Genomic DNA, 23,322 nt, shown 5'->3' with positions numbered 1-23,322 from the left:
TCCTTCTATAGTCTACTATAAGCTCCTTGGTCTTATTGGTGTTAAGGACAAGTTGTCTCCATACCACAAAAGCAATCCTCAGCTCCTAATTAGCTGGTGGTAAATCAGGATTCCTGTTGACTGACGGGGCCAGTTTTGCTGGCTTCAATCATTTCTCCAACTATTTTTGTTTCTCTGGGCCAACAATCATAGCTATGAAGTTGAAAACATGTCTTTGTTCATTGTAATGTGAAGCTATCAATGAGTTTGAGGCTCCTTGCCTAACTGCTCGCTTGTGTTCTTTCTGATGGTTAGCTTCTTCTCCGTCTGTCCCACATAGTAGCAGGGACTATCCATGCAGGAAATTGCATTTGAGGTTTCTTCCACATCTAAACGAATGAATGATTTTCAATCTGCCTGCCTTAAAAAAATAAGCTAAGATAGGATAGATAGCTTTAAGTTCCTCTAAAAGAGGGAAAGAGTATTCCTTTGTATAGTTGAAGAGGAAAATGAGAAAATTGTAGGTTTGGAAGAAACCATAAAGTTTGTCTAGTCTGACTTATTGCAAAATATAGGAAACTTATTTTTAGAATCCATGAGGGATTTGACTTAAGAACATCAAAAAATGGAAAATCTACAACCTCCACAGCTAAACTGCTATACAGGTCTTATCATCTGGACGCTTTTTTACCTATTTAAATGGCTGCAACTTGTTATTTCTCATGCTAATCTCTGTGGCTATGGAAAATTGTTTCATCTCATAATCATCTTTGTTACTGCTCTCTGAAGCAGTTCTAACTGTCAATCTCCTGATAATATAGGATTCAGAATCAGACAGTACTTCAGGTGTGCTTTTGCTGATGCCAAGGAGAGGGGAACAATGATTTCATGTGTTTTAATGAGTGCTTCTTCTAATAGCAATAGCACTTAGACTTATGCTTTACAGCCCAGTCGTGACCAGGAGGGTCTTTGCGCAACTGCGCGTTGTGTACCAGTTACTCCCTTTCCTGTACCAGTGGTCCCTACTTACAGTCACTCATGTCTTAGTCACTTCCTGTCTTGATTATTGCAACGTGCTCTACATGGGGCTGCCCTTGAAGAACATCCGGAAGCTCCAGTTGGTGCAAAATGCAGCAGCCTGCATGGTTTTGTGCAGACCCCGGTGTGCACATCCTGTGGGAGCTGCATTGGTTGCCAATTTGCTTCCATGTGCTGGTTGTCATCTTTAAAGCCCTTCATGGCTTGAGATCAGGTTATCTGAGGGAACGTCTCTTGCCGGTTACATCTACCCGACCCATTAGAGCAGGGAGGCAGAGAAGGTTGCGGGTCCCATCCCTGAGGGAGATATACCTGGTGGGATCCAGAAGAAGGGCCTTCTCCGTGGTAGCTCCCTCTCTCTGGAACATCATTCCCCCAGAGATTAGAATGACCCCCCTCACTAATACTCTTTCGGAAGGCACTGAAGACCGGGTTCTGCCAGCGGGATGGAGCTCATCAAATGGCTAGTGCGATCTGCTGTAGTCGGGGCAAGGTTGGGAGTTGGGGGTGAGTTTTTATTTTTTTCCAGATTTTATTCTATTGTACTTTATTAATTTATTTGATTCTTTTTGTTAGTTTTTATTGTTTTTTTATTTTAAATATGGTTTTACATTATGTAAGATGCTTAGAGTCGCCATGGGCGAATAGGCAGCAACATAAATAAAATAAAATAAATAAATAAATAGGCATTTATTTCTGTTCTCTACTTCAGAACTTCCTCATTTTTACTTATCTACAGGTGACTGCCCAAGACCAGTTCTACCTCCCCATTCTTCACTAAGAGGAGGAGGAAGCCTAGAAGATACCTATCCAGCGGCAGCTATTCTGATATTACAGTGCATTACAGGTTATGAATATATACCTGGAATAACTCCTAGAATGACATGTCTTGACACTAGTAAGTGGTCAGATCTTCCTACACTTTGTCAAGGTGAGTATCTTTTGTCAACAACAGTGGGTGCTATGCAATGTTGAATGAAATACGTTCAACTCTTCAAAATTGTCAGATTTAAAGTTGTACATTTAATTTTTATCCTATAACTTGGAATAAAACAGTAATTTAAAATTCTTCTGACTATTGGATTATGAGAATTTAGCAAAGAATATTTATACCAAGCAAAAAGAATAATGCAAAGTTTTAATAATGCGAAGCAAAAAATGTGATTTTTTTAGAAATTAAAAATTGTTTAGCAAAATGAACGTACAATACAGAAGAATTTAAAATTATGTTACTAAATTTGTAATAGAGGATAAAGTTAAAATGGCAATCAAGAAGATAAAGCCAGAAAAAGTTCCAAGAAACATATACAGTTGAATAATTATTTTTCAAGAAGCAAGCTCCAGCCATTTTTTGCATAAGGAAGTCCTGGCCAGTGTGCAAAAGAAAACTAAGTGTGTGTGAAAGAAGGACCCTGTCAGTATTGGGGTACAGCATGGCACAGACAGCCCTGCCAGGCTTTAGAACCTTTCCATGGTGCCTCCCCTTACATGTGGCTGGGATGATAAGCCCTGGGGAGAGAATGCAGGCCACAGAATCAGACAACTTGCTGCAGCCAACTCTCCATAGGAGAACTTGCTGCAGGACAATTCAATTCAATTTATTTAAAATAATTAAAAATTATTTTAATGTTTGCCTGTTGCATTTTATTTTGTTCCTCCTTTTGCATCCTTTTTTTAATGATTCTGTTTCACCATTTCTTTAATATTACTGTAACTCTTGTCCTGCGGCGAATTGTCTTGTTGTGAGTTGTCCCAGACTCCCAGGCAAGCAAGCGGGCAAAGATGACCAAGGTCAGCCAATCCACATGTTGGCAAACTACTCTGAAGGAAAGTTTAACTAAACTTTAACCCAAAAATATATCAATATTACAATAATAAAATCATAGGGCTGGAAGCAACCTTGGGGGTCTTCTAGTCCAAGAGCCAAGCTAGAAATCCTTGTACCATCCTGAATAAATGGTTGTCCAATCTTTGGACAATAATGCAGAAAATTATTTTTTATTCCCCCATTACCTTATGTGTGACAAAGAGATAATTGTTTACTATCCTGTTTCAAGATGATACATTAAGGGGAAGGAGGGGACCGAGATCCTTAAAGTGTAGAAATTGTACAATATGGGTCTTCAATAAATTGAAATAAGTTTAATTTTATATTTATTATTGATAAAAAGGTCCTCAGAGATAGACATAAAAATTAAGCTTCATTTATACAGGTACTCCAGAATCTATGAAATACCTGGGGATTATTATTCTTGGGAAAATATCCTGTCTAGTAGATAGGAGCTTTGCGATTTAAATTTCCCAGATGGGTGAGGATATTAAGATATCTCTGTTTCTGAGGAACATCAATATTGCACCAAGATTTTTAAAAAGAATATAAAATAAATTGTGATGACCCATAGTCAGTCTCTCAAAATAATCCAAAACATACATTAAAGTCCGTAATGCCTTCAACTTAACTTCACTGTTTTATTACGCACAGTTTAATGTCACAAAAGTAAATAATGAGGCAAAAAGAAAACCAAAACAAACCGCATTGACAAGAGTTCCGAAGCAAGCCAAGATAATTAATCATACATTCCAGGAAGATAACCGAGGAGAGTCCATGGGAAGAACGCCAGCAAAAATAAACTTCTTTCAAAGTAAACACTAAACTTTGACTCCAGCAATTCTGACTACGCAGTTACAAACTTATATACATAGCTTCCAACTGCAAGCCACGAGGAGGATCATGGTAATCTCCTCCTGAGTAGACCTTGCTTTTCCCTGATCCTCTCCTCCCTGTGTGACCTAGGATGGAGGGGATGGGCCTGGATCCTCCTCTGACTGCTCAGCCGGCCTCTGCCCTTCCCCAGCCGCCTCCACCACCTCTGGATCCACACTCCCACTCCCTGTTGGCTGTTCCTCCTCTTCCTCAGAGTCAGTCTCCACCAGGGGCATGACAGAAATGTTCAAGAAATTTGAAATAGAGAATTAGACACTCCTCTACTGTATAATCCTGTCTTCGGGTTTAAAGAATGTTACCACTGAATATGTTTCATATGATTTAAAAACCTGAGTAAGTAAAATAATTAAGAGGTGGGCTATTGTGCTGATGAACAAATATTGTACAAATATCGATACCATTCATTTTATGAAGATGTAATAATTTTGAAAAACAATCTTTCTGTTATATAAGATGTATACCCTCCAATAATTTCTCATTGTTTAAATATTTCTGTGATGAAGAGTGACTCGGAGGGAAGTTAAGAATGAAAACTCTTTAATGATCTGTTAAAATATATCCTCCAAATTAGGAATTTGTTCATCTACAAAAATTAGTTTGCATGTTCTGCTTGATCTTTTGCAAAAAAGGTAAATTATGTACACATGGAAAGATGTTTATATATTAGAAAACAATTGGCTTAATGACATTTTTCAACACTTGACTTTTGAATTGGCTTTGTGTCAAAACAGGTAAGTTTGTAGAATTCTATTCTGTGTTGTGTAGATTCAGTTTATGGTTTAATAATTGAAAAATAATATTTGGAATTTAGAAGTTTGCACAGTTCCAGTGTTTTATTGTCTGTTTTAAAGTTTTTAGTTTGTTTTCTTTTTAAGCATGTAATTTATTTTACTATAGTTCTGTACTATGCATATGTAATTATAATTATGTTAGTAATTATTTTTATTGTTACTATATGATTAGAATTTCAAGAGATTTTAATATACACAGAGAACGTTTGAAAGACTTTGACTCAGTAGCATCAAGCTTTTTTCCAATTCATGCAGCTGTTTCATAAACTACTTTTGTCTATTTTCATATGTAAGTGCATGAACAGCCACTGAACTGAAAAGATATGTACAGAAGCTGTGGATAGTTTACCAAGTAGCACTACATTGCAAAATAACTCTTTTGAGGGATACAACTATAATATAATATGGAGAAATGTGAAGCTAGAATAATACCATTTTCTAGACTGGTGTTTATTTTGTTGTAAGACTCACAGGGGCACATGATAACATCAGTTCCAATCTTTTAGGAAAGCGATGTCCTGTTCCAAATATAGAAAATGGCAAAATAGTTACTTCAGATGACCTCCGACTTGGTGAAGAAGTAACCCTTGGTTGTAATTATGGGTAAGTTAGAGATTATTTGTTGAAGCAAATTGTAAAAATATCTTTGGAGACAATGGACAAAAAATATAATAAAATCTGAATTGTAAACCATAGTAATTATCTATATTCCTATAGATCAGTGGTGGCTAACCTTTTTGGGCTCCTGTGCTGAAAATTTTGGGCTCCTGTGTCAGCACCCAGAAGGCAATGCGTGTGGGGGGGGGGGATGTCCCCTGCGCATGCGCGTGTGAACCCCTCCATGCCACGCGTCTCTGCACAGGGACGCATGATCCTTCTGCACATGCACATGTAATCCCTCCCGCGTGCCATGCATCTCTGCGCATTCATGTGTGATCCTAGCGTGCACCGCACATCTCTGCACATGCGGATGAGAACCCTCCCTGTGCGCCCCACGTGTCTCTGTGCATGCGCGCACGTCTCCCACGCATGCGCGCCAGATACCCAACAATCAGCTGGTGGGTGGGCAGCGCATGCACAGTGGGGCTCTTTTGAGCAACCTCTCGCATGCCGGTAGAAGTGGCTCTGCATGCCACTTCCGGCACATGTGCCACAGGTTTGCCATCACAGCTATAGATAATTATAATATATGGTTACTTGGAAACATACACATCTTTCAAAGTACTTAAAACAGATTTGCAGAAATCTGCAGAAATTATTTAAAGGCATCATTTATATGTAACTCAGTAAAATTCTGCCAATATATCAGTAGGTGTTTGTTAATCACCCTGGGTTTTGAGGTGACAGAATCAACTGGAAGAAACTGGTGCTGTCTTTATCTGCCTATTTTGTCAGCATTGTAAATTGCTATCGTGCATTACAAATGGATATTAAATTTAGGTCCAACTTGTAGGAAGTTGAACTTAATTGGCCCTGTTAATCTTAACCTACATTTCTGCTAGCTTGAGGCAATAAATTACTTTCAAACCAAGAAAGGAGCAGCTACATACCACTGGCTCTATAAGGTGAAAGGAAAAGGGTCACAATTTGAAGTTTTTTAACTGAAATAGAACAAGTTTCTACTGTGCTGGTATCCTCAGAAGTTTTTTATATATGAGACTTCCTCAATCTCAGTAACTTTGCTGTATCTGTTTGGGAATGTGGAATGGAAAGAGAAGAGCAAGATTTGGACTGACAAGAGTGCTGTAGGTATAAAGCTTTGCTATTGGTTCGAAGATAACACTTCTTATATATAGCACCTTTCAAGTTCTCAGCATATACTTCTAGAGATTCTTACTAGGTAAATAAATACCAGAGTATTATAATGGTTGGAATCCTACATTTTAGTACATTATAATATAATTTATTTGGTTTGAGTCAGCATGTTCTGTGAACCCAACCTGTTGTGGCTTATTTTAGAAATTTCTAAATCCATGGCTGAGAAATAAAACTTTTCTTCCCTTTAGGTTCAGAATAATAGGAGGCACCACTCGTCAGTGTGTTTTAAAATCAGGCATAGTTGACTGGAATAGAGAACTTCCAGCTTGCGAACGTAAGATGATACTTTATATTAAGCTTATTAAGATTCTTTTGGTGCTTTTACGTTTAGCTTAATAGCAAAAGTTCAGTCTGCTTAGCTTTTAGTTGAATATCCCAAAGGTGCTTTTTCAAAAGGCAACTGGATTTTCTTTGTTTTTACTTGAAGATGTTTCGCTTCCCATCCAAGAAGCTGCTTCAGTTCTGAAACTTCACCTCATCCAAGCTTTTTGAATGAGAAATGAAACATCTTCAAGCAAAAACAAAGACAGACAAGTTGTCTTTTGAAAAAGTATCTTTCAGACAACCATAACCTGGATATACATAGCGAATCTAGATGAGTTCAAATTCAAAGGACCAGATGGATTGTCTCAAACATGGTATTTCAAAAGGCAACTGGGTTGGTTTTTTCTCTGAGCAAGAAGAACAAAATGTTTCACTTCTCACCCTAGAAGCTTCATCAGTTTCATCAGTTTTTGGATGAGAAGTGAAACATTTTGTTCTTTTTCCTCAGGATAAAGAAATCAGTCCAGATGCCTTTTGAAAAGGCACCTTTGAAACAACTATGACCTGGAGGACTGAGAATTTCCACAGACATTGACCAGATAGATTCCATTCCGGGTTTTGAAGAAACTGGCAGACATAATCTTGGAACCACTGAATATAGTCTTTCATAACTCCTAGAGCATGGGGGAATGACCCAAAGACTGGAGAAGAGCTAATGTGGTTCCGATCTACACAAAGGGGAAAAACTGGATACAGGAAGCCACCATATGCTGCCTTTTCCTAATTTTTACTATCTTTGGCTTAAGCATAGGAGAAAATATTGAAAAAAAATGTTGCAATGGAATCTGGAACTTTTGGAAATAACCAGTTTAACCTTGACATGATTCATGTCCACTAAAGAAACTATTATTTCTGCTATCCTTTTTGAAATCACAACCTTGCATTGAATCCTGCCTCTTTAAATCTCAAACTTTTAGGTCAAGTCACATTAGCACAATGTAAACAGGCAGCCTTTCAGTCTGTGACTCTTCTATTGTGAGCATCACCTGCCATGCAATGTAGTCAGTCATATCACTTTTCTCAGTATATTTTCTTTTGTTGTATTCTATCAAGAGATGGGTAACCTCCACAGTACTTCCATAGGAAGAACATACTTTTTCTAGCTTAAACTTGCATATGGAAGAGATTCTAATGGGGAAGACCACTTTGATAATAACATTATGAAGAAATCCTACCCAGAATCTGGACAGCAAATACTTATTAGATAGGAATGTTGTCCCTGGCAGGAGAAAAGTGACTTTGGTGGTCTGGTTGATCGTAGAAAGAATTCCAAAAATGTGCATTTACTTGGTGGATTCAAGAAATTAATTCAAGCAGCTAAATATTTGTATCATGAAAAAATTTAAATCCGAATGCTTTGCAATTCTAGCCTAATTGAATTAATTGAATTTTTTTTTCTCCAGGTATTCCTTGTGTTCGTCCTCCTGTAATTGCCAATGGAAGATATGATCCCAGTCCTTCAGATGTATATGATGCTGGCTGGATAGCAATCTATCGGTGTGATCCTGATTATTCCCTTATTGGAAATTCTGAAATTACATGTGTAGTTGCAGAAAATGGTGTAGATGGAAAGTGGGATTTGCCTTCACCTGAATGCAAAAGTAATGGAATTTATGTTATTTTCCTTACCTTCAATATGTCAAATTGCTTTTTTATTAGTTCCATTACATACATTTATGCTCTTGCTGAAATCTGGTAATCTAATCTTCTAAGCATTGGGGAGCTGTGGATTATCAAATGGAATTTATCTGAGTGAAACAAGTTTGTACAAGTTACAATTGAAAGCAATGTAAACATAGTTTGAATAATTTATTGTGTTCAAATTTGGTAATAATCCCCTTGAGAACTTCATTGGACTTGTGCTCCATTGTGTTAGGAGCATAATTTTAAAAACTCATTTCTTTCTGATTTGGTTATTATTACATTTATATGGTGGCCATCTTGCTATCCAAAGTGACTTTGACTGGCTTAAAATATAATAAAAATATAATTATAAGAACAATTAAAGTTATAAAAATTAAAGAATAGACTAAAAACCAAGGACTTAAGCAGAAGGGAAGTGGTGTATTCTTCAACCAAAAGCATTTCTATCAAGCCCCACACCATCCATGGAGTAATTGCAAGCTAAAACATTGGATAGTATCTTATAATTTAATGAGATCATTCCCAACTGCAAGAGAACCATGTTTCTTAATCATAAAAAAGAAATCTTAGGGTGAACTCTTTCATCCTAATCTAAGAAACTATATCTCACTGGCTGTCAATGTTGCATATTTATAATAACAGTTATATATTTGGGTCAGTTAATTATTAAATCTGCAGGTAATCATTTGTGTATCCATTTAATCTTGTTTCATGCAACTCCTGCAAACAAGGGGCAGCCATATTAGATATTCTTTTCAGCCAAAGTTAAGCATATAATGGTTTCTAGGTTAAAGATTACAAATGCCAGCAGCAAACCATAATTACGTCACATGGTGATGCCACTATATGCATGCATGCCACCATTATGTCCTTATTTCCTATTCTGTGACAGAAATATATAACTTACAGCATTTGTGTAATGATAATATCATGGCATACTTTTTCATTTCCCCCTCATGAAGCCAGTTGGTTTTTGATGCAATATTTGGTGCAAACTAAACATTGATTTCTTTTCCAGAGGTCAAGTGCCCTAGACCAAGCATCCCAAATGGAAACGTGGCAAGTGCGTATCAAGCTACATATACGTATCAGGATAATTTAGAGATTGAATGCAATCCTGGCTACACTTTGTTAGGATCTTCTTTAATTCAATGCGACGCTGATAGTCAGTGGAAACCATCTCTTTCATTGTGTGGTAAGAGTAAGTAATGTTTTTTAAAACTTTGTTGAACATCAGTGTTGAAAACTTTAAAGTTGAGCATCCTGGGTCTGGAGAAAACTACATAAACATTTTCCCCTCTCTTTTTGTGTAGTCCCTACCACTTCCAAACCAACCAAACCCCCCACACCTGCTGTTCCTTCTACTCCCCCAATTCCCCCTAGGCCTGGCACTCTGTCTCCAAAAGAAGATGGCACTGAAGGTGAGTCATCACAAGATTGGATTGCTAATCACAACTCTTTTTCAGGGTGCAGATGATTTGGTCTGTTATCTTAACTGCTCTCCATCCTTTTCTTGTGCAACTAATCTACAGAATGGCTTACAATTATGGGGTTGTGATGACCCAAAGTATATCAGAAATATAACAAAATCCAAAACGTAACTAAAAGTCCTTTAATGCCTTCAACTTGGCTTCACTGTTTAATTGTTCACAGTGGAGGAGTGAACTATTTTCAAAATAACATTTCAAAGGCAAGAAACAGTTCACATTCAAAGAGCCAATAACGAAGCAAAAACCAAAACCAAACCGCATTGAATAAAGTTCCACAACAGACCAGGATAATTAATTATAAACTTCAAGAAGATAACCAGGTATATAGTCTGTTGGAAGAATGCCAACCAAGATAAACCTCATCCAGGAATAAAACACTCATTTGTCTCCAGTGTTTGTTAGCACGCAGGTCCAACTTTTTATGCAGATCTCACCTGCAAACCATGAAGAGGATCATGGCCCTCTCCTCCCGAGTATACCATGTTTTACCCTGATCCTCTCCCTGCATGCCCGAGGATGGATAGGGGATGGGCCTGGGTCCTCCTCTGACTGCTCAGCCGGCCTCTGCCCTTCCCTAGCCGCCTCCACCACCTCTGGAGCCACACTTCCACTCCCTGTTGGCTGTTCCTCCTCTTCCTCAGAGTCAATCTCCACCAGGGGCATGATGGGTTGTGCATATTTGGGTAATATGTTTCATTTCATTTAACAAGACTATAGTGGTATTTCCTTGCCTCTTGAAAGAATGACATATGCTTAAGTCTTAAAAAACTGAGATGTAAATCTCCCTTTTGCCCTAGGAACAAATATGGATCCCCATGGAGCACTGAGCGTAAACAAATTATTCTACAGTGTTACTGACTCCCCTTTACTATCACCATGATTGTAACTGAATTTCACGAGGTTTTTTTAGATGTTAGTAGTTTAGATCTTCAAGGCCCTCTTAAAGAGCAGCAGAGTCAGCTTAGGGTGTGGTTCTAAAGGACAGGTATCACAATAGAGAAAATACGCATCCTGGATCTCTTTAAGACATTTTTTTTTGATGAGCCAGAGCAGAAACTCATGGAGAAAGGTGGTTCTGCAAATCTTCAAGCCCTGAATAATGTAGAGCAGAGATGTCAAACTGGCGGCTCATGGGCCGGATATGTCACACATAGGCCATGCCCATCCCTGCTCTGCAAAGGGAAAAAACATTGTGAAACGTCACATGACGGCAACATGTTGCGGCAAGTTTGAAACCCGTGATATAGAGAGTCTTCTGGAGTTTACAGATTCTTTGGCAAGAATTTTCTTCATATAGTCTGTGGCGGAATAAATGCAACCGTCACTGGTCTTTCAAAATCAGAATAATACTGTGTCTATTTTCTCAGCTTATCATTGATCTGGAATTTTTTATATTTTATTCATTTTTATATTTCATTGATTTTATTGTATTTTTTAATTAATTGCTATTATGCATGAACAAATTTAGGACAATTGCTCTTCCTAAGCCTTTTAGTCTTGACCTAATGACCTTGAAGGAGCTGTTTTGCAAGTGCCATTGTTGCAGAAGCAAATCTTCCTCTTAGATAGAAGGGACTTTCTTTTCTGTTTGCATCATACTGTATATTCTTGAAAATATTGCCAAGTGATTATTGAACAAGCCTTTTGCAACCATTCATCCATTTGTGAACCACTCTTAGGGAGCAAGAGTAAGCTCTTACAGCTGCAAATTCCAATTCTGTCATCTTCAACTATTTCCAAAGCTTCTGCCATGCCTCAGAGGTTTCCTGGGAACCTTCATGCATCTCTTCTCAAGTGTGCATGAAATAATGGTCATCTGCTGGAGCCCTCAGGATTCTCCTGCATAGGTATTAACATTATGGACTTCATATGGCAAAAGGCTAAAGGCTCCTAAAAGATTTGTCTTCACTCAATTCTGATCTGAGGGGAAGAAATATTGTAATATTAGTTAAGAATCCTGCCCACACACAATCCACTAATTTAGAACCTGTAATTTATAACTTTCATCATGCTAGTTTTCTCTGATAGCCATTGCTGGGCTTACTGTTCTTTGAGTACTCCACAGAGTTGAGACTATTTAAGGGAGAGATTCACTTTGATAGACATTGCTATAAGTTGTTACTCTCCAAATAATTTATCAAAATGTATCCTTATGAAAATGTATCCAAAGCCAATCACTGTGCAGAGTATTTTGACGATGGTGATCCCAGTTATCTTCACATCAGCCTTTGCTTTTTCCCCCCTAGGCCTGGCTATTGGTTTTATGTTAAATCTGTCACATCTATTCAGCTGATGTATAATTCCTAATGCAGCTCAAGACGCAATATGCCTATTATATGTGCTGCTCCTCTGCCCCATTGTCTTCCTGTTTTCTTCCACTCAAGAGCCATGAATCTCTAATTCAGAATTGTTTTCAGGAATGATCTGTAAGTGGTAGCTCCTAACATGGACGTTTCTTCTGTTCAGGATATTCCTTCAAGGCAACTCATATTGATTCAAATTATTTAAAAATCACTACCTTTTTAATCATCAGGGAACTGTTCTGCATTTTTGAACAGTATCAAACCCCAGATGACTGTAATTGCTTTCTGTCTTGTTATTCACCCTTTTGCAAAGTTTTAATTTCTCTATTAGAAGGTGATAATTATGTATCCAGTGTAACAGTTTGTGTTGGTTTCTATTTTTGTTGTTGCTATAGTGGGTGTTGCTTGATACTCGTTTGGGAACCAGACGCTGAGTTTCTTGCAAATGTTATGGTTATAGGCAAATTTGTCAAATGGCATTTGTTTTAAAGCCTGGGAGGTCAACTGTCTTTACAGATATAGAGAACCCAGCTTACCAGTAAGTGCAAAATACCACATCTCCAGTCCTTATCCATATGTTTATCAAGGAGCATAGGTAGGACTGGAATGTATACTAGACAATGGAAGAAAAAAAGGTTACTGGAAAAATATCTGAAGAATAGTAAAAAGGATGCACTGAAGCTAGTCTACCATGAAGGCTTACTAAGTACTGGAGAGACCACATTGGCTCAGAAGAAAGATCAAATAAAGAATAAAAAAGAGACAAGACAAAGTATTACATGGCTAATACATTAAAAATAGGCAAAGAAAATATAATAATAATAATAATAATAATAATAATAATAATAATAATAATAATAATAATAATAATAATAAATAATAATAATATAACAACAAAAACAACAACAACCTTTCTACCCAAACTCTAAGCTTAATTGTGGTGATAAGTGAAGGACTATTTGTAAGAGGACAAAAATGCCAAACCCAGTGAAAACATCTCTCTGACTGCCTTAGAGATCTTACTGCAAAGCAACATTTTGCCATTAGATATATTGCCCTTTCTTTAATCAGTTAACATTAGATAGAGTGGGTCCATTTTCTAAGGGCCTCAAAAGCACTAGCCTTCTGTTTGCTTGAATTTTGTTTATTTCTGGCCTAATAAATCTATTTGGATCTTTCTAGTTTTCATTAACCAGCATAATCATTATGTAAATTATATCAACAGCTGACAAGTGATAGTAACACTTGGGATCTGCAATCTCTCTAAGAAAGCTGTGGCAACGTTTGCAGCTTTGCTTTATATGATTTGTCTACCAAAACTCTGCAAGTAGCCACAAGAATTCAGCTTTCTACTTTCGTACACCACAATTGACGGAATCTCTTTACTGAACCTTAACTCCCAAAGTGTATCTGGAGTCTATGCAAATAAAATAATTTTCCAGGAGTGGGGGATTTAAGAGGAAAAATGTGTTTTAAATCTCTCAAGAAAAAAAACACCATTGTGGTTCTACACATATCTCTGAAATTATGATATATCTCAAGCTGGAGTTCTCCATGACAAAACATTCTTGACTCCTCAAGTTTACTCCAAAACTATGCCATACATGAGCTAAACATCTTTAACAATGCCAACCTTTGTTGTCTTAACTCAGGGGAGGTAGCTGGTATTCTTGGTTTCATTTTTACTGGGAATATTTTATCATTGCTAGGGATTTTTGGACTTCCTTTAAGACTAGTTTCCCATAAGGCCTAATTTAGAGAGTGTATTTCTTCATCTTGCTTTTCTTTGATACATTCTCAGCTTTTTCTTCCCCTTAACCTTCCTTCTGCCTTTTTTTTTGTTCCTTTGAGGTTTAAAGGAGGAAATTCTATCAGGCACCTTCTTCATCAGCCATCATGAAATCTGACCAATGCAATTATTCTTAATTGTTCCTGTTAACTTCTGCTTTAATTGTTTATGCTTAGTATACATTTTAATCTTTTTCTTTTTAAACAGACAATGCATTGTGTCAGGGGAAATTCTTTAAATAATCATAACAAAACAACATAATTTTGGAAAACTACAAGAGAAGACTAATTTAAATGTAGCATGGATTGATTACAATAAGGCATTCAACACTCTTCCACCTGACTGGATAATCAGGTGCTTAGAAATAACAGAACTCAGTAGAAACATTAGAAGCTTTGTGCAAAGATCAATGGCACAATGGAAGACACAGTTGCAGGTTGATGGTGAGAGACTGGGGGAGAGGTTAATATCGAGAGGAATATTTCAAGGAGATTCACTATCACCACTACTATATATCATTGCATTATTTCTACTGTCAACAATACTGAATAACTTCGCCCATGATTATCAAACATCAAAAACATCTGCAACACTATCCCATCCTCCTTAGATGGATGATCTTAAGTTTTATGGAAAAACACTATCTGAAATAGAATCACTGCTGAGCACTCTCCTTATATCTAGGGAAAATATGTTAATGGAGTTTTGACTGGACAAATATCCCACACTCACTATCTTAAAGGGAAAAATAGCGAAAAACTGAAAGAATCAAGATGCCCTCTGAAAATAATATTAAAAATCTGGATGAAGATGATGAGTACAAATACTTGGGTATCCTTCAGGCTGACTACATCAAGCACACTGAAGTCAAGAAAAAAATTAGAGATGAAAATATTGAGAATGAAGATCTTAAATTCAATGGAGGAAATGCCATCAAGACAACATCTGGGAAATTCCAGTCATTAGATACACAGCAAGAATAATGAACTGGACCCAAGCAGAAGTAAAAGCAATGGATGGGAAGACCAGAAAAATAATGACAGTGAATTATGCCTTTCATCTTCACAGCAACATTGACAGATTCTAACTACCAAGACAGATAGGTGGGCGTGGAATGTGGCAAGTACATCAGATGATTGAAAAAGAAAAAAGGGCTTTGGAAGAATATCTGAAGGACAATGAAGAAGATGCACAGAAATTAATATACCAGGAAAACTTACAGACTACTGGAAAGACCAAACTGGCCTATAAGAAAGACCAAATGAAGAACAGAATGGAGTCATGAGAAGACAAAGTGCTACATGGCCAGTATATTAAAAAATAACAGGGAAAGCAGACCTCTCAATGTCTAAGAGCAGAAAAGTTTAAGAAAGAGATCAAGGGATTAATTCTGGCTGCACAAGACCAAACCTTAAGAACGAATGCATACAAAGCCAGAAATTGAGAAAACAGCAACAGACAGTAAGTGCCGCCTATGCAAAGAAGCTGAAGAAACAGTGAATCACTCGGAAAACTGCTGCAAGAAGATCACACAGACTGGCTGCAAGCAATGGCATGACTAGCAACAATGGTGCCCTGGAAACTGCAAGCAAGAACGGATGGGACCATAAAATAGAGAAAACCATTAAAAATGAAGAAGCCAAATCGCTCTGGGACTTTAGAATTCAAATAGAGAGGCTTCTGACACATAACATCCAGACTTAACAATTGTCAATAAGAAAGACAATAATGTTTGGATAGTGGATGTGACAGTGCCTGGAGACAGCAGAATAAAAGAGAAAGAACTGGAGAAGATAACTAAATACAAAGACCTACAAATAGAAATAGAAATACTGTGTCAAAAGCAAGCAAAGTAGTTTCAATAGTAGTAGGGGCCTTGGGTGCAATCCCAAAACATCTGGAGCACCACTTGAATACCATTGGCATTGACAGATTCACCATCAGTCAATTACAAAACGCAGCTTTACTCGGAATAGGTTCCATTGTGATGATATCTGTAACACCATCAAACATCTAGATCTGCCTGTCCCAAGTCTTTGGAAAGCACTCAATAAGTAAACAAAAATGCCAAACCCAGTCGAAGTATCTGGTTAATAGTGCAATGAACCATAATAATTATTAAATTTGTATGCAACCCAATTCTCAACAATTAAGTGGTTCACAACAATCAAAAATATGGGAGAAACAAAGAGGTCCTTTTTCCCCTCTGACTTTTTAGGAAACGTGATAAAACAACGTGTGCATGGATACCTGTGGATATATGTCTTTAGGGATGATGATATGTTGTAACTTTCTCGGTATCACTGATATAGTGTTCTTTTGCACATTCTTTGATTGGCAGGGCAAATATGTGATTTATATTTGTACTTGTTTTCTGCTTTACATCCAATTTCTGCGTCAACTATGAAATGCATGTTCTATTGTGCTATGTAACTTGGAATGTGGATTCCAGTTTACACTCAGTTGTGAAAGTTGTGAAACCTTTTTAAAAAAAAATATACATCAGCAGTCTCCAACCTTTCAGGCTCGACAGACAAGTGGAGTCGGGGGAGGGGAGAGGGAGTGGTTTTGCGCATGCACACTGCTTTCACAAATGCAGCTTTGTGTGCATGCACATGTGCATGCTCACTCACCATTTCTGCAGCCCCGTTTTGAATGGGCTGTGGTCCAGCACTGAGTTGTGGACTGGGGGGACCCCTGGTATACATGGTAGTTTATCAAAATTTTAAATTTGACTTTCTTTTTTCAAAGAAATGTTTGATAAACTACCATGTATATCAGGAGTCCCCACCCCCGGTCCACAGCTCAGTGCTGGACCACAGCCCATTCTGAACTGGCCTGCAGAAGTGGTGGGTGAGCGGGCGCATGTGCATGCACGCAAAGCTGCATTTGTGCAAGCAGTGTGCATGCGCAAAACCATTCCCTCTCCTCTCCCCTGCCACTGCCTCCACTGGCCCGCCGAGCCTTGGTTTTTGTGCTGATATATTTTCATTGCTTAGTTCTGATTAAGCTAGATGCTGTTAACATACTGGCTGAGTTTACTCTTGCAGAATTTTACTTACAATATATGTTGACCTATATTACATTACATTAAGCTTTTTTCAGTTAAATTGTTTATCTATCTTCCAACTATTTGTTTTCTTTATTAGATTGCTGTTATAATTTATGAAGTCTTTCAGCTTGTTAAATGTTATGTATGACATTGCCTAAAAAGTGCAGAGTAGTGTTTAAACCTTTTTTTCCCCTTACACCTGCAGGACCCTCAACTACAACTCAAACAACTCCCAAGGATGAACCAGGTAAAACCACAAAGTATTGATGATGGAAAGTAATTATTTAGACTAGCTTTTGCATTTCTATAAGAGGTCACTTTTGTTTTTCTGAAATAGTTTTCTCTAAATTCTCTGAAATATGTTTTTTTTTCTGAAATAGTTTTCTCTAAATTCTCTGAAATATGAGAGATAAAAGAGAGGGAGAGAATATGAATTATTCAAGAATCCTTTTAAAAATCTTTCTGGTCAATTTCATACAAATGTATTTCAAAATTTCTTGCACAGTCCTATACTTCAAAATACATGTACAATATTATACTTAAAGTCCTGAAATATTTTTGGGATCACTGTTAAAAATAATAAATTAACAACTTAAATAATTCAGTCACCTTCAAATGAATTTGAATAATTCAGTAATTCAAATTCAGACACTTTCATTTAGAATGTCAATATCTTTCCCATTTTTAGTTTTGCATGTATGTGTGTGTATGTCTTATCTGTGCAAAACTAAAAAAAGTGGGAAAGATGTTGAAGTTTTGAATGAAAGTGATTGAATCTATCAGAACAATATTGAATGAAAGTATGTAGACAATAGAAGGATATGGCAAGTAGTTAATTGTATTGGCATAATTAGCCTTAATTGTTTTAGCTATCTCATATTTCATCTTTTTTATTTATTTTGCTTTATACTTTTTACGTGCTTTGAGTAATTTTGTTTACCCCAAAAGGGAATAACATGATGGATTTACTGTACATGTATGTTAAAATAGTGTGAAACTTTTACTAAATATGTTCAAGTTTTTGATCACGTTTATTCTTTGGATTGTCTTCTCTTTTAGGATCTGGCCATGTTATTGGAATTGCTATTGGTAAGTACTTACAGACTGAACTACTATGGTTGCATTTAATGTTTGACAGACATTAACAGAGGTCATTTAATGCACAATTCCTTCCTTAGAAGGGCTATGACTCCCACCCCTTCTTATAAGGCAAGATCTTTTTCTGCCCTCACAATTTTTCCCATGTTTTAGATTCTCTTTTGGCTATTTTTAAATATTTTGTTTCCTGTGTTTGTTAGTTAAATTCATGGGAGAATATTTCAACTTGATAAATTATTTTGATTACACGGTGGGGGATTTTCTTTTTCTTTATGTCAGGGTCATTTTTACAGCTGGAATCTCTTAAAGGCAGAAAAAAAATCTGGTTGTACCAGAAATCTGTCATTCCAAGAGGAAAACTATGTTTGTCATCCATCCATCCTCTCCCCCCAAAAAGGGAACAAATCCAAGTTCATATTAAGCTTATTATTCAAGATATCTGTTTTCAGATATCTACCTCCTCAATTCTCATGGATCACAGGGGGCTGCAAATATTAAAATAGCAAAATATACATTTTTAAATTCCATAAAAATATAGCAAATATTAGCATATAAGAAAATTGTGCCCATATTCATGTATATGCACATGCACACACACACACACACACACACTCATGTCTATACAGTAATCAATTTCCAAAGTCGTCCTGGAAAAATCAGTTTTTACTATTTTTGAAAGTGTTGGGTTGCAAGCCATTCTTGACTGGGGACAAGCTGGCCATCAGTGAACTGCCACTGAAAATACCTGTTATCAACACACCTTCCACTGCAACTGCTGTTTGGTCGGGACCTTCCATGGATACTGTCTCCATATTCAAGAGGGATGGGCAGGAACAATAAAAGGAAAGTAATTTGTTAACTACCCAGCCCCACGCCATAGCGGGTCTTAAAGAAACCAAAACTTTTAATTACTAAAGGAAACACATTGGTAACCACAGAATTATTGTTATCAGGAGAGACAATGTCATAAGTATATTAGCAATAGCACTTAGACTTATATACCGCTTTATAGTGCTTTAAAGCCTTCTCTAAGCACTTTACAGAGTCAGATTATTGCCCCCAACAATCTGGGTCCTCATTTTACCCACCTCGGAAGGATGGAAGGCTGAATCAACCTTGAGCCTGGTGGGATTTGAACTGCCAAGTTGTAGGCAGCTGGCTGCAGCAGAAGTAGTTTGCATTATTGCACTCTAACCACTGCGCCATGGAAGCTCATAGGTAAATCGGAGGCAATATAAATCCAATAAATAAAATAAATCATTGTCCTCAGCACATCCTGTCATAGGTAAGATTGCAGTTGGAAATCAGGCAAAGCTGGGCATAATGCCTCCTGCCCATAACTTCTGTCTGCTCTTTATGCAGGAGCTGTGTATCCCGAAGTTTTAAAGTTGGAACTCTGTTCTCTTTGCAGGACCATAACTTCATCAAAAGTCAAAGACATTTGGAATCATAAGGCTTTAAAATTAATAGTAACCCCATCCTGTTTGGTTTAAGTTGTCACCTGTTTCTCCCCATCCAAACCCTGATAGCCATCAGCCCTGGGATAGGACTTCTACTATATCTATACTTGAGCCTGGATGGAGATGTGTAATTGGGTATCATCAACATATTGAGGATATATCATCCTACCTTGGCAAATTAATTTGCCCAATAGATTTAATTTAAATGTTTAATGTTCCCATGTCTAAAACTGAAGTTTATATTACCATACCCTCCCTCTCCCCTCTCTTAAATTATCCTGCCCACCAATCTCTATCTAGTTCTCAGCCAGCTGGAGTCAAAGAGAGACAGGCCCCTCCCTCTCTGTTTACTCATTCCAGAGAGGGGGCCTGATTCTCAATCCTCCAACAAATCCTTAGTTCTATTCTGGACTTTGTCTAAATTATGAGATTAGAAGTTCTCACTAATGTTTTCTTTTCTCTGCTGTTCTTATCAGTATTAATTAACAGTAATCACTTATTATTTATACTGATGGGCTAGCGTAAGTCTTTCCTGGTTTTATTATAAATGTAGTACATACCTTATTATTGAATTAAATTGGATTCCAGGAAAGTGAGAAAATATTAGAGGTGTTACATTTGTTTATCTATCTGGTTTGGTTTAATTGTTGTGCAGGGTGACTGCTACTCATTGGTGTAATTTTTTTTGTCATTTATCAATCTTCTATGAAGATTCAATATTAAATTTCACATTCTGTTCAGGACATGTACAAGCATAAAGCAGCAGCTATGTAGAACTCACAAAAGCAGCTTCGTCTGATTCTAGGAATGCTCAGCAGAATCTGAAACTTCCTTTCTACAGTCACATGAACCCAGATAAAAAATGTAGAACTTGTATTTAATCTCATGTGGATGCTACAAATGTGCTTCCGTGCATTGCGGAGTATCTTTTTAAAGCAATTCAAATCCCTATTTTTTTTCTCTTTAGTCAGATGCTTTTGTATACATGAGGGTGTGTACCAAATGTCAGTCTCCATAGGCCAATCAGAATATATTTCATGTATTTTTGGAGAAAATGTTACTGTTTAAAGGTAACGCAGCAAATAAGGAAATGTTGAAAAAAATGGCCACCAATTCAAACACGTAATGTAATTTCTATATGAAATTGTCTGTGGGTCCTGGCTTTTAGTATCCTCTGTATATACAAGGTGATGTGGGCAGAATGGTTGGAAACATACCTTGAAAGTATTGTCAGAAGTTTGTATATGATGATTGATATATATGAAGCTATCACATTTTTTCCCTTCAAGGAGCTGTCATTGCTGCTATAGTTCTAGCTGCTTTAATTTATGCAGCTGTGAGATGGTTCTCTCTCCGGGGGTGAGTCAGCCCAAGATATACTGTCTCTAATTCCTTCTAGCTTCTTCGTAGCTGCATGAGCAGCCATCTCTAACTTGCCAGTGCCGTCTTTAAAGCCTACAATTTTCATATAAATGTGCTTTGTGTCCAGAAGTAACTTCTATGCTGTGTGCTTGAACAATTGCAAAAATCTACAGCAAAGGAGGAAGAAGAACAAAACATTATAGTTTGTCTAGAATGGCTAATCTAAATTTAATCACATCTCCAGCACCAGTGTTCTGGAGTGACAGAGCTGATCTGTCTGTTTGCTATTTGTTTAATTGCAGGCTTGGCAATGCTTGTTGAAAAAAAAGTAAGATTATTCATATTGCCCTGATCTGCTGATATCAGAGATTTCTGTCTCTGACTTCCTGGTACCCTAATGAAATGGAATCATTAGAATGTTTCTTTGTGAAATTTGTATTGTCTGTTTGGAACAGCTTTTAATCTACTTGCAACTTTGGTATCTTTCTAGACAGATTACAATGGACATCCTGTCTTGTATGTTGCTTGCTTTCTGTCTCTCTGCAGGAGTATTGTTTTTGATACCGTATATAATTATTATATTTTCATATAATTCATATACAGTTACAGGATTTTATAAGCACTAATTTAGATTTATTCATAAATTGATTTTCAAATCAGTTTTCTTAACCACAGGTTCTTTGAGCAGTAATGCTTAATCACTATCATTGCATGTGCTCATCTTTACCTGTAAAGAGTATATAGATGTAATCTTTTGATAGAGTAATTATTCATACATTTTTGAGAGTCTTAGTAGACTAACACTTGTGCAATCTGTAGGGAGCTATATTGTGATGCTTTGCAAAAAATATTACTGCGAACTTTGTTTTCTAGCATTTATGAAATACTGTCTTACTACTTAAGATTAATAAAGCCTGGCTCTTTCCTTCTTGAATCTGTTCATTTTTCTAATATTATCTGTCTTCCCTTTAGGCCACAATATTCTAATTACATCTTTATTTTGCTAAAAGACTTCTTTAAATAATCAAATCTTCTGTTTTCAGATTTTCTATTAGCATCATCCAATTTGATATGTTGTTTTGCGGGGAGGGGGGAGGTCTTCATATATGAATGTGAGTGAACAGATTTAAGCATGCACCCAGGAGAAGTTGTGGAGATGCCTGTTTTCTCCATTGATTTGCTTTTGCTTTCTTTGCCTTCTTCCTTTTTTATAAAATTAACTCATTTAAATTGTACAGTTTGATTCCTGATCAAATGCTTTGAATAACATGAAGCCAAAAACATCCTTCTGCATAATGCTTATTTTAAAACCGCTCTTATTTCAGAGACTTACAGCTCCCCACTTTCTCCCTCCCTTCCCCTGCTTGAGCACCTCAGACTTCATTTAGGATTTACCCATCTTGCTCTAATTAACTGCAACATTAAAAGTGCTGAAATGTTGTTCATTTTTAGGTTTTACGTTTTATCTACAGGATAACATGAAGAACCGTTCTCCAATCAAATTTATATCATCCACTGAAGGCTGGAAACGTATATAACTTATTTATTGTTATAATAAATAGAGATTTTATATTGCTAAATATACTCCTGGATGCAGAGGGGCTCCCTATCCATAGCGACTCCATTTTACTAGGATTCAGCCAAAGTTTTGTTGTGTCCCATCCAGGCCCCCACAACCTCCAGGCTCCACAAAACAACATTCATAGCATCACTCACTTCATCCGGGATGGAGATGTATAACTGAATATCATCAGCATACTGATGATACCTTATCCCATGGTGACAGCTAATGTCACCCAGAAATTTCATATAGATCAGGGGTGTCAAACTCGCATTGTCATCTCATCATGATGTATTGCGACTTTTTTTCCCTTTGTTAAAATATGGGTGGGGGTGGCTAGTGTGTGATGCATCAAGGCTGCGAGTTTGACACCCTTGATACAGATGTTAAAAAGTAGTAGAATACCTAGCAGGGGCCGAGAGGTGGACTTCATGCTTCCTATCAACATTGATTTGGAGCAGCCTTGGAGAAAGGTGGTGAACCAGCCCAGAACTGTGCAACCATCCCCAACTCCCTAAGTCAGCCCAAAAGGATACCATGGTCAATGGTATTGAAAGCTGCCGAGAGATCAAGAAGGATAGATGTAGCACTTCTATCCCCCTTCCATCAGAGGTCATCCATGAGTGCGACCAATTTTGTTCCATATTCAGGTCGAAAACCTGATTGAAAAGTGTTCAGATAATCTTTTTTTCCCCCAGGATCCTTTGGAGGTGTAACCACCTGAATGGTGGGATTTAACAATGGCTCCTTGAGGGGCCGCACCAGCATTTTACATTCAACATGTTTGTTCATTACTCCTTCTTTAGAGGAGGAAGGCCCATAACTTATCTCAAGAATCAGTACCTTGGCACAGATGGAAAGAAACCTTTCAAATTATTTAAGAAATGG

At 37.2% G+C, this 23,322-nt stretch overlaps 1 protein-coding gene across 1 annotated transcript in view; it reads left to right on the top strand.

Moving 5' to 3' along the window:
* Positions 1–23,322, top strand: part of LOC113418086 (complement receptor type 1-like) — a 160,725-nt gene that overhangs the window by 134,897 nt on the left and 2,506 nt on the right. The window contains exons 21-29 of the mRNA XM_087959051.1: positions 1,757–1,948; positions 5,040–5,136; positions 6,540–6,625; positions 8,079–8,276; positions 9,338–9,520; positions 9,633–9,740; positions 17,159–17,200; positions 18,013–18,042; positions 20,801–20,870. Coding sequence (XP_087815177.1) covers positions 1,757–1,948; positions 5,040–5,136; positions 6,540–6,625; positions 8,079–8,276; positions 9,338–9,520; positions 9,633–9,740; positions 17,159–17,200; positions 18,013–18,042; positions 20,801–20,870 — 1,006 coding nt within the window. The remainder of the gene's footprint in view (positions 1–1,756; positions 1,949–5,039; positions 5,137–6,539; positions 6,626–8,078; positions 8,277–9,337; positions 9,521–9,632; positions 9,741–17,158; positions 17,201–18,012; positions 18,043–20,800; positions 20,871–23,322) is intronic.

The sequence above is a fragment of the Notechis scutatus genome, chromosome 3, assembly GCF_049901735.1.
Source record: "Notechis scutatus isolate UNSWTSFEM ecotype Mainland chromosome 3, rNotScu1.2, whole genome shotgun sequence".
Classification (NCBI taxonomy): Eukaryota; Metazoa; Chordata; class Lepidosauria; order Squamata; family Elapidae; genus Notechis; species Notechis scutatus.
This window is presented reverse-complemented; position numbering and strand designations above follow the sequence as displayed.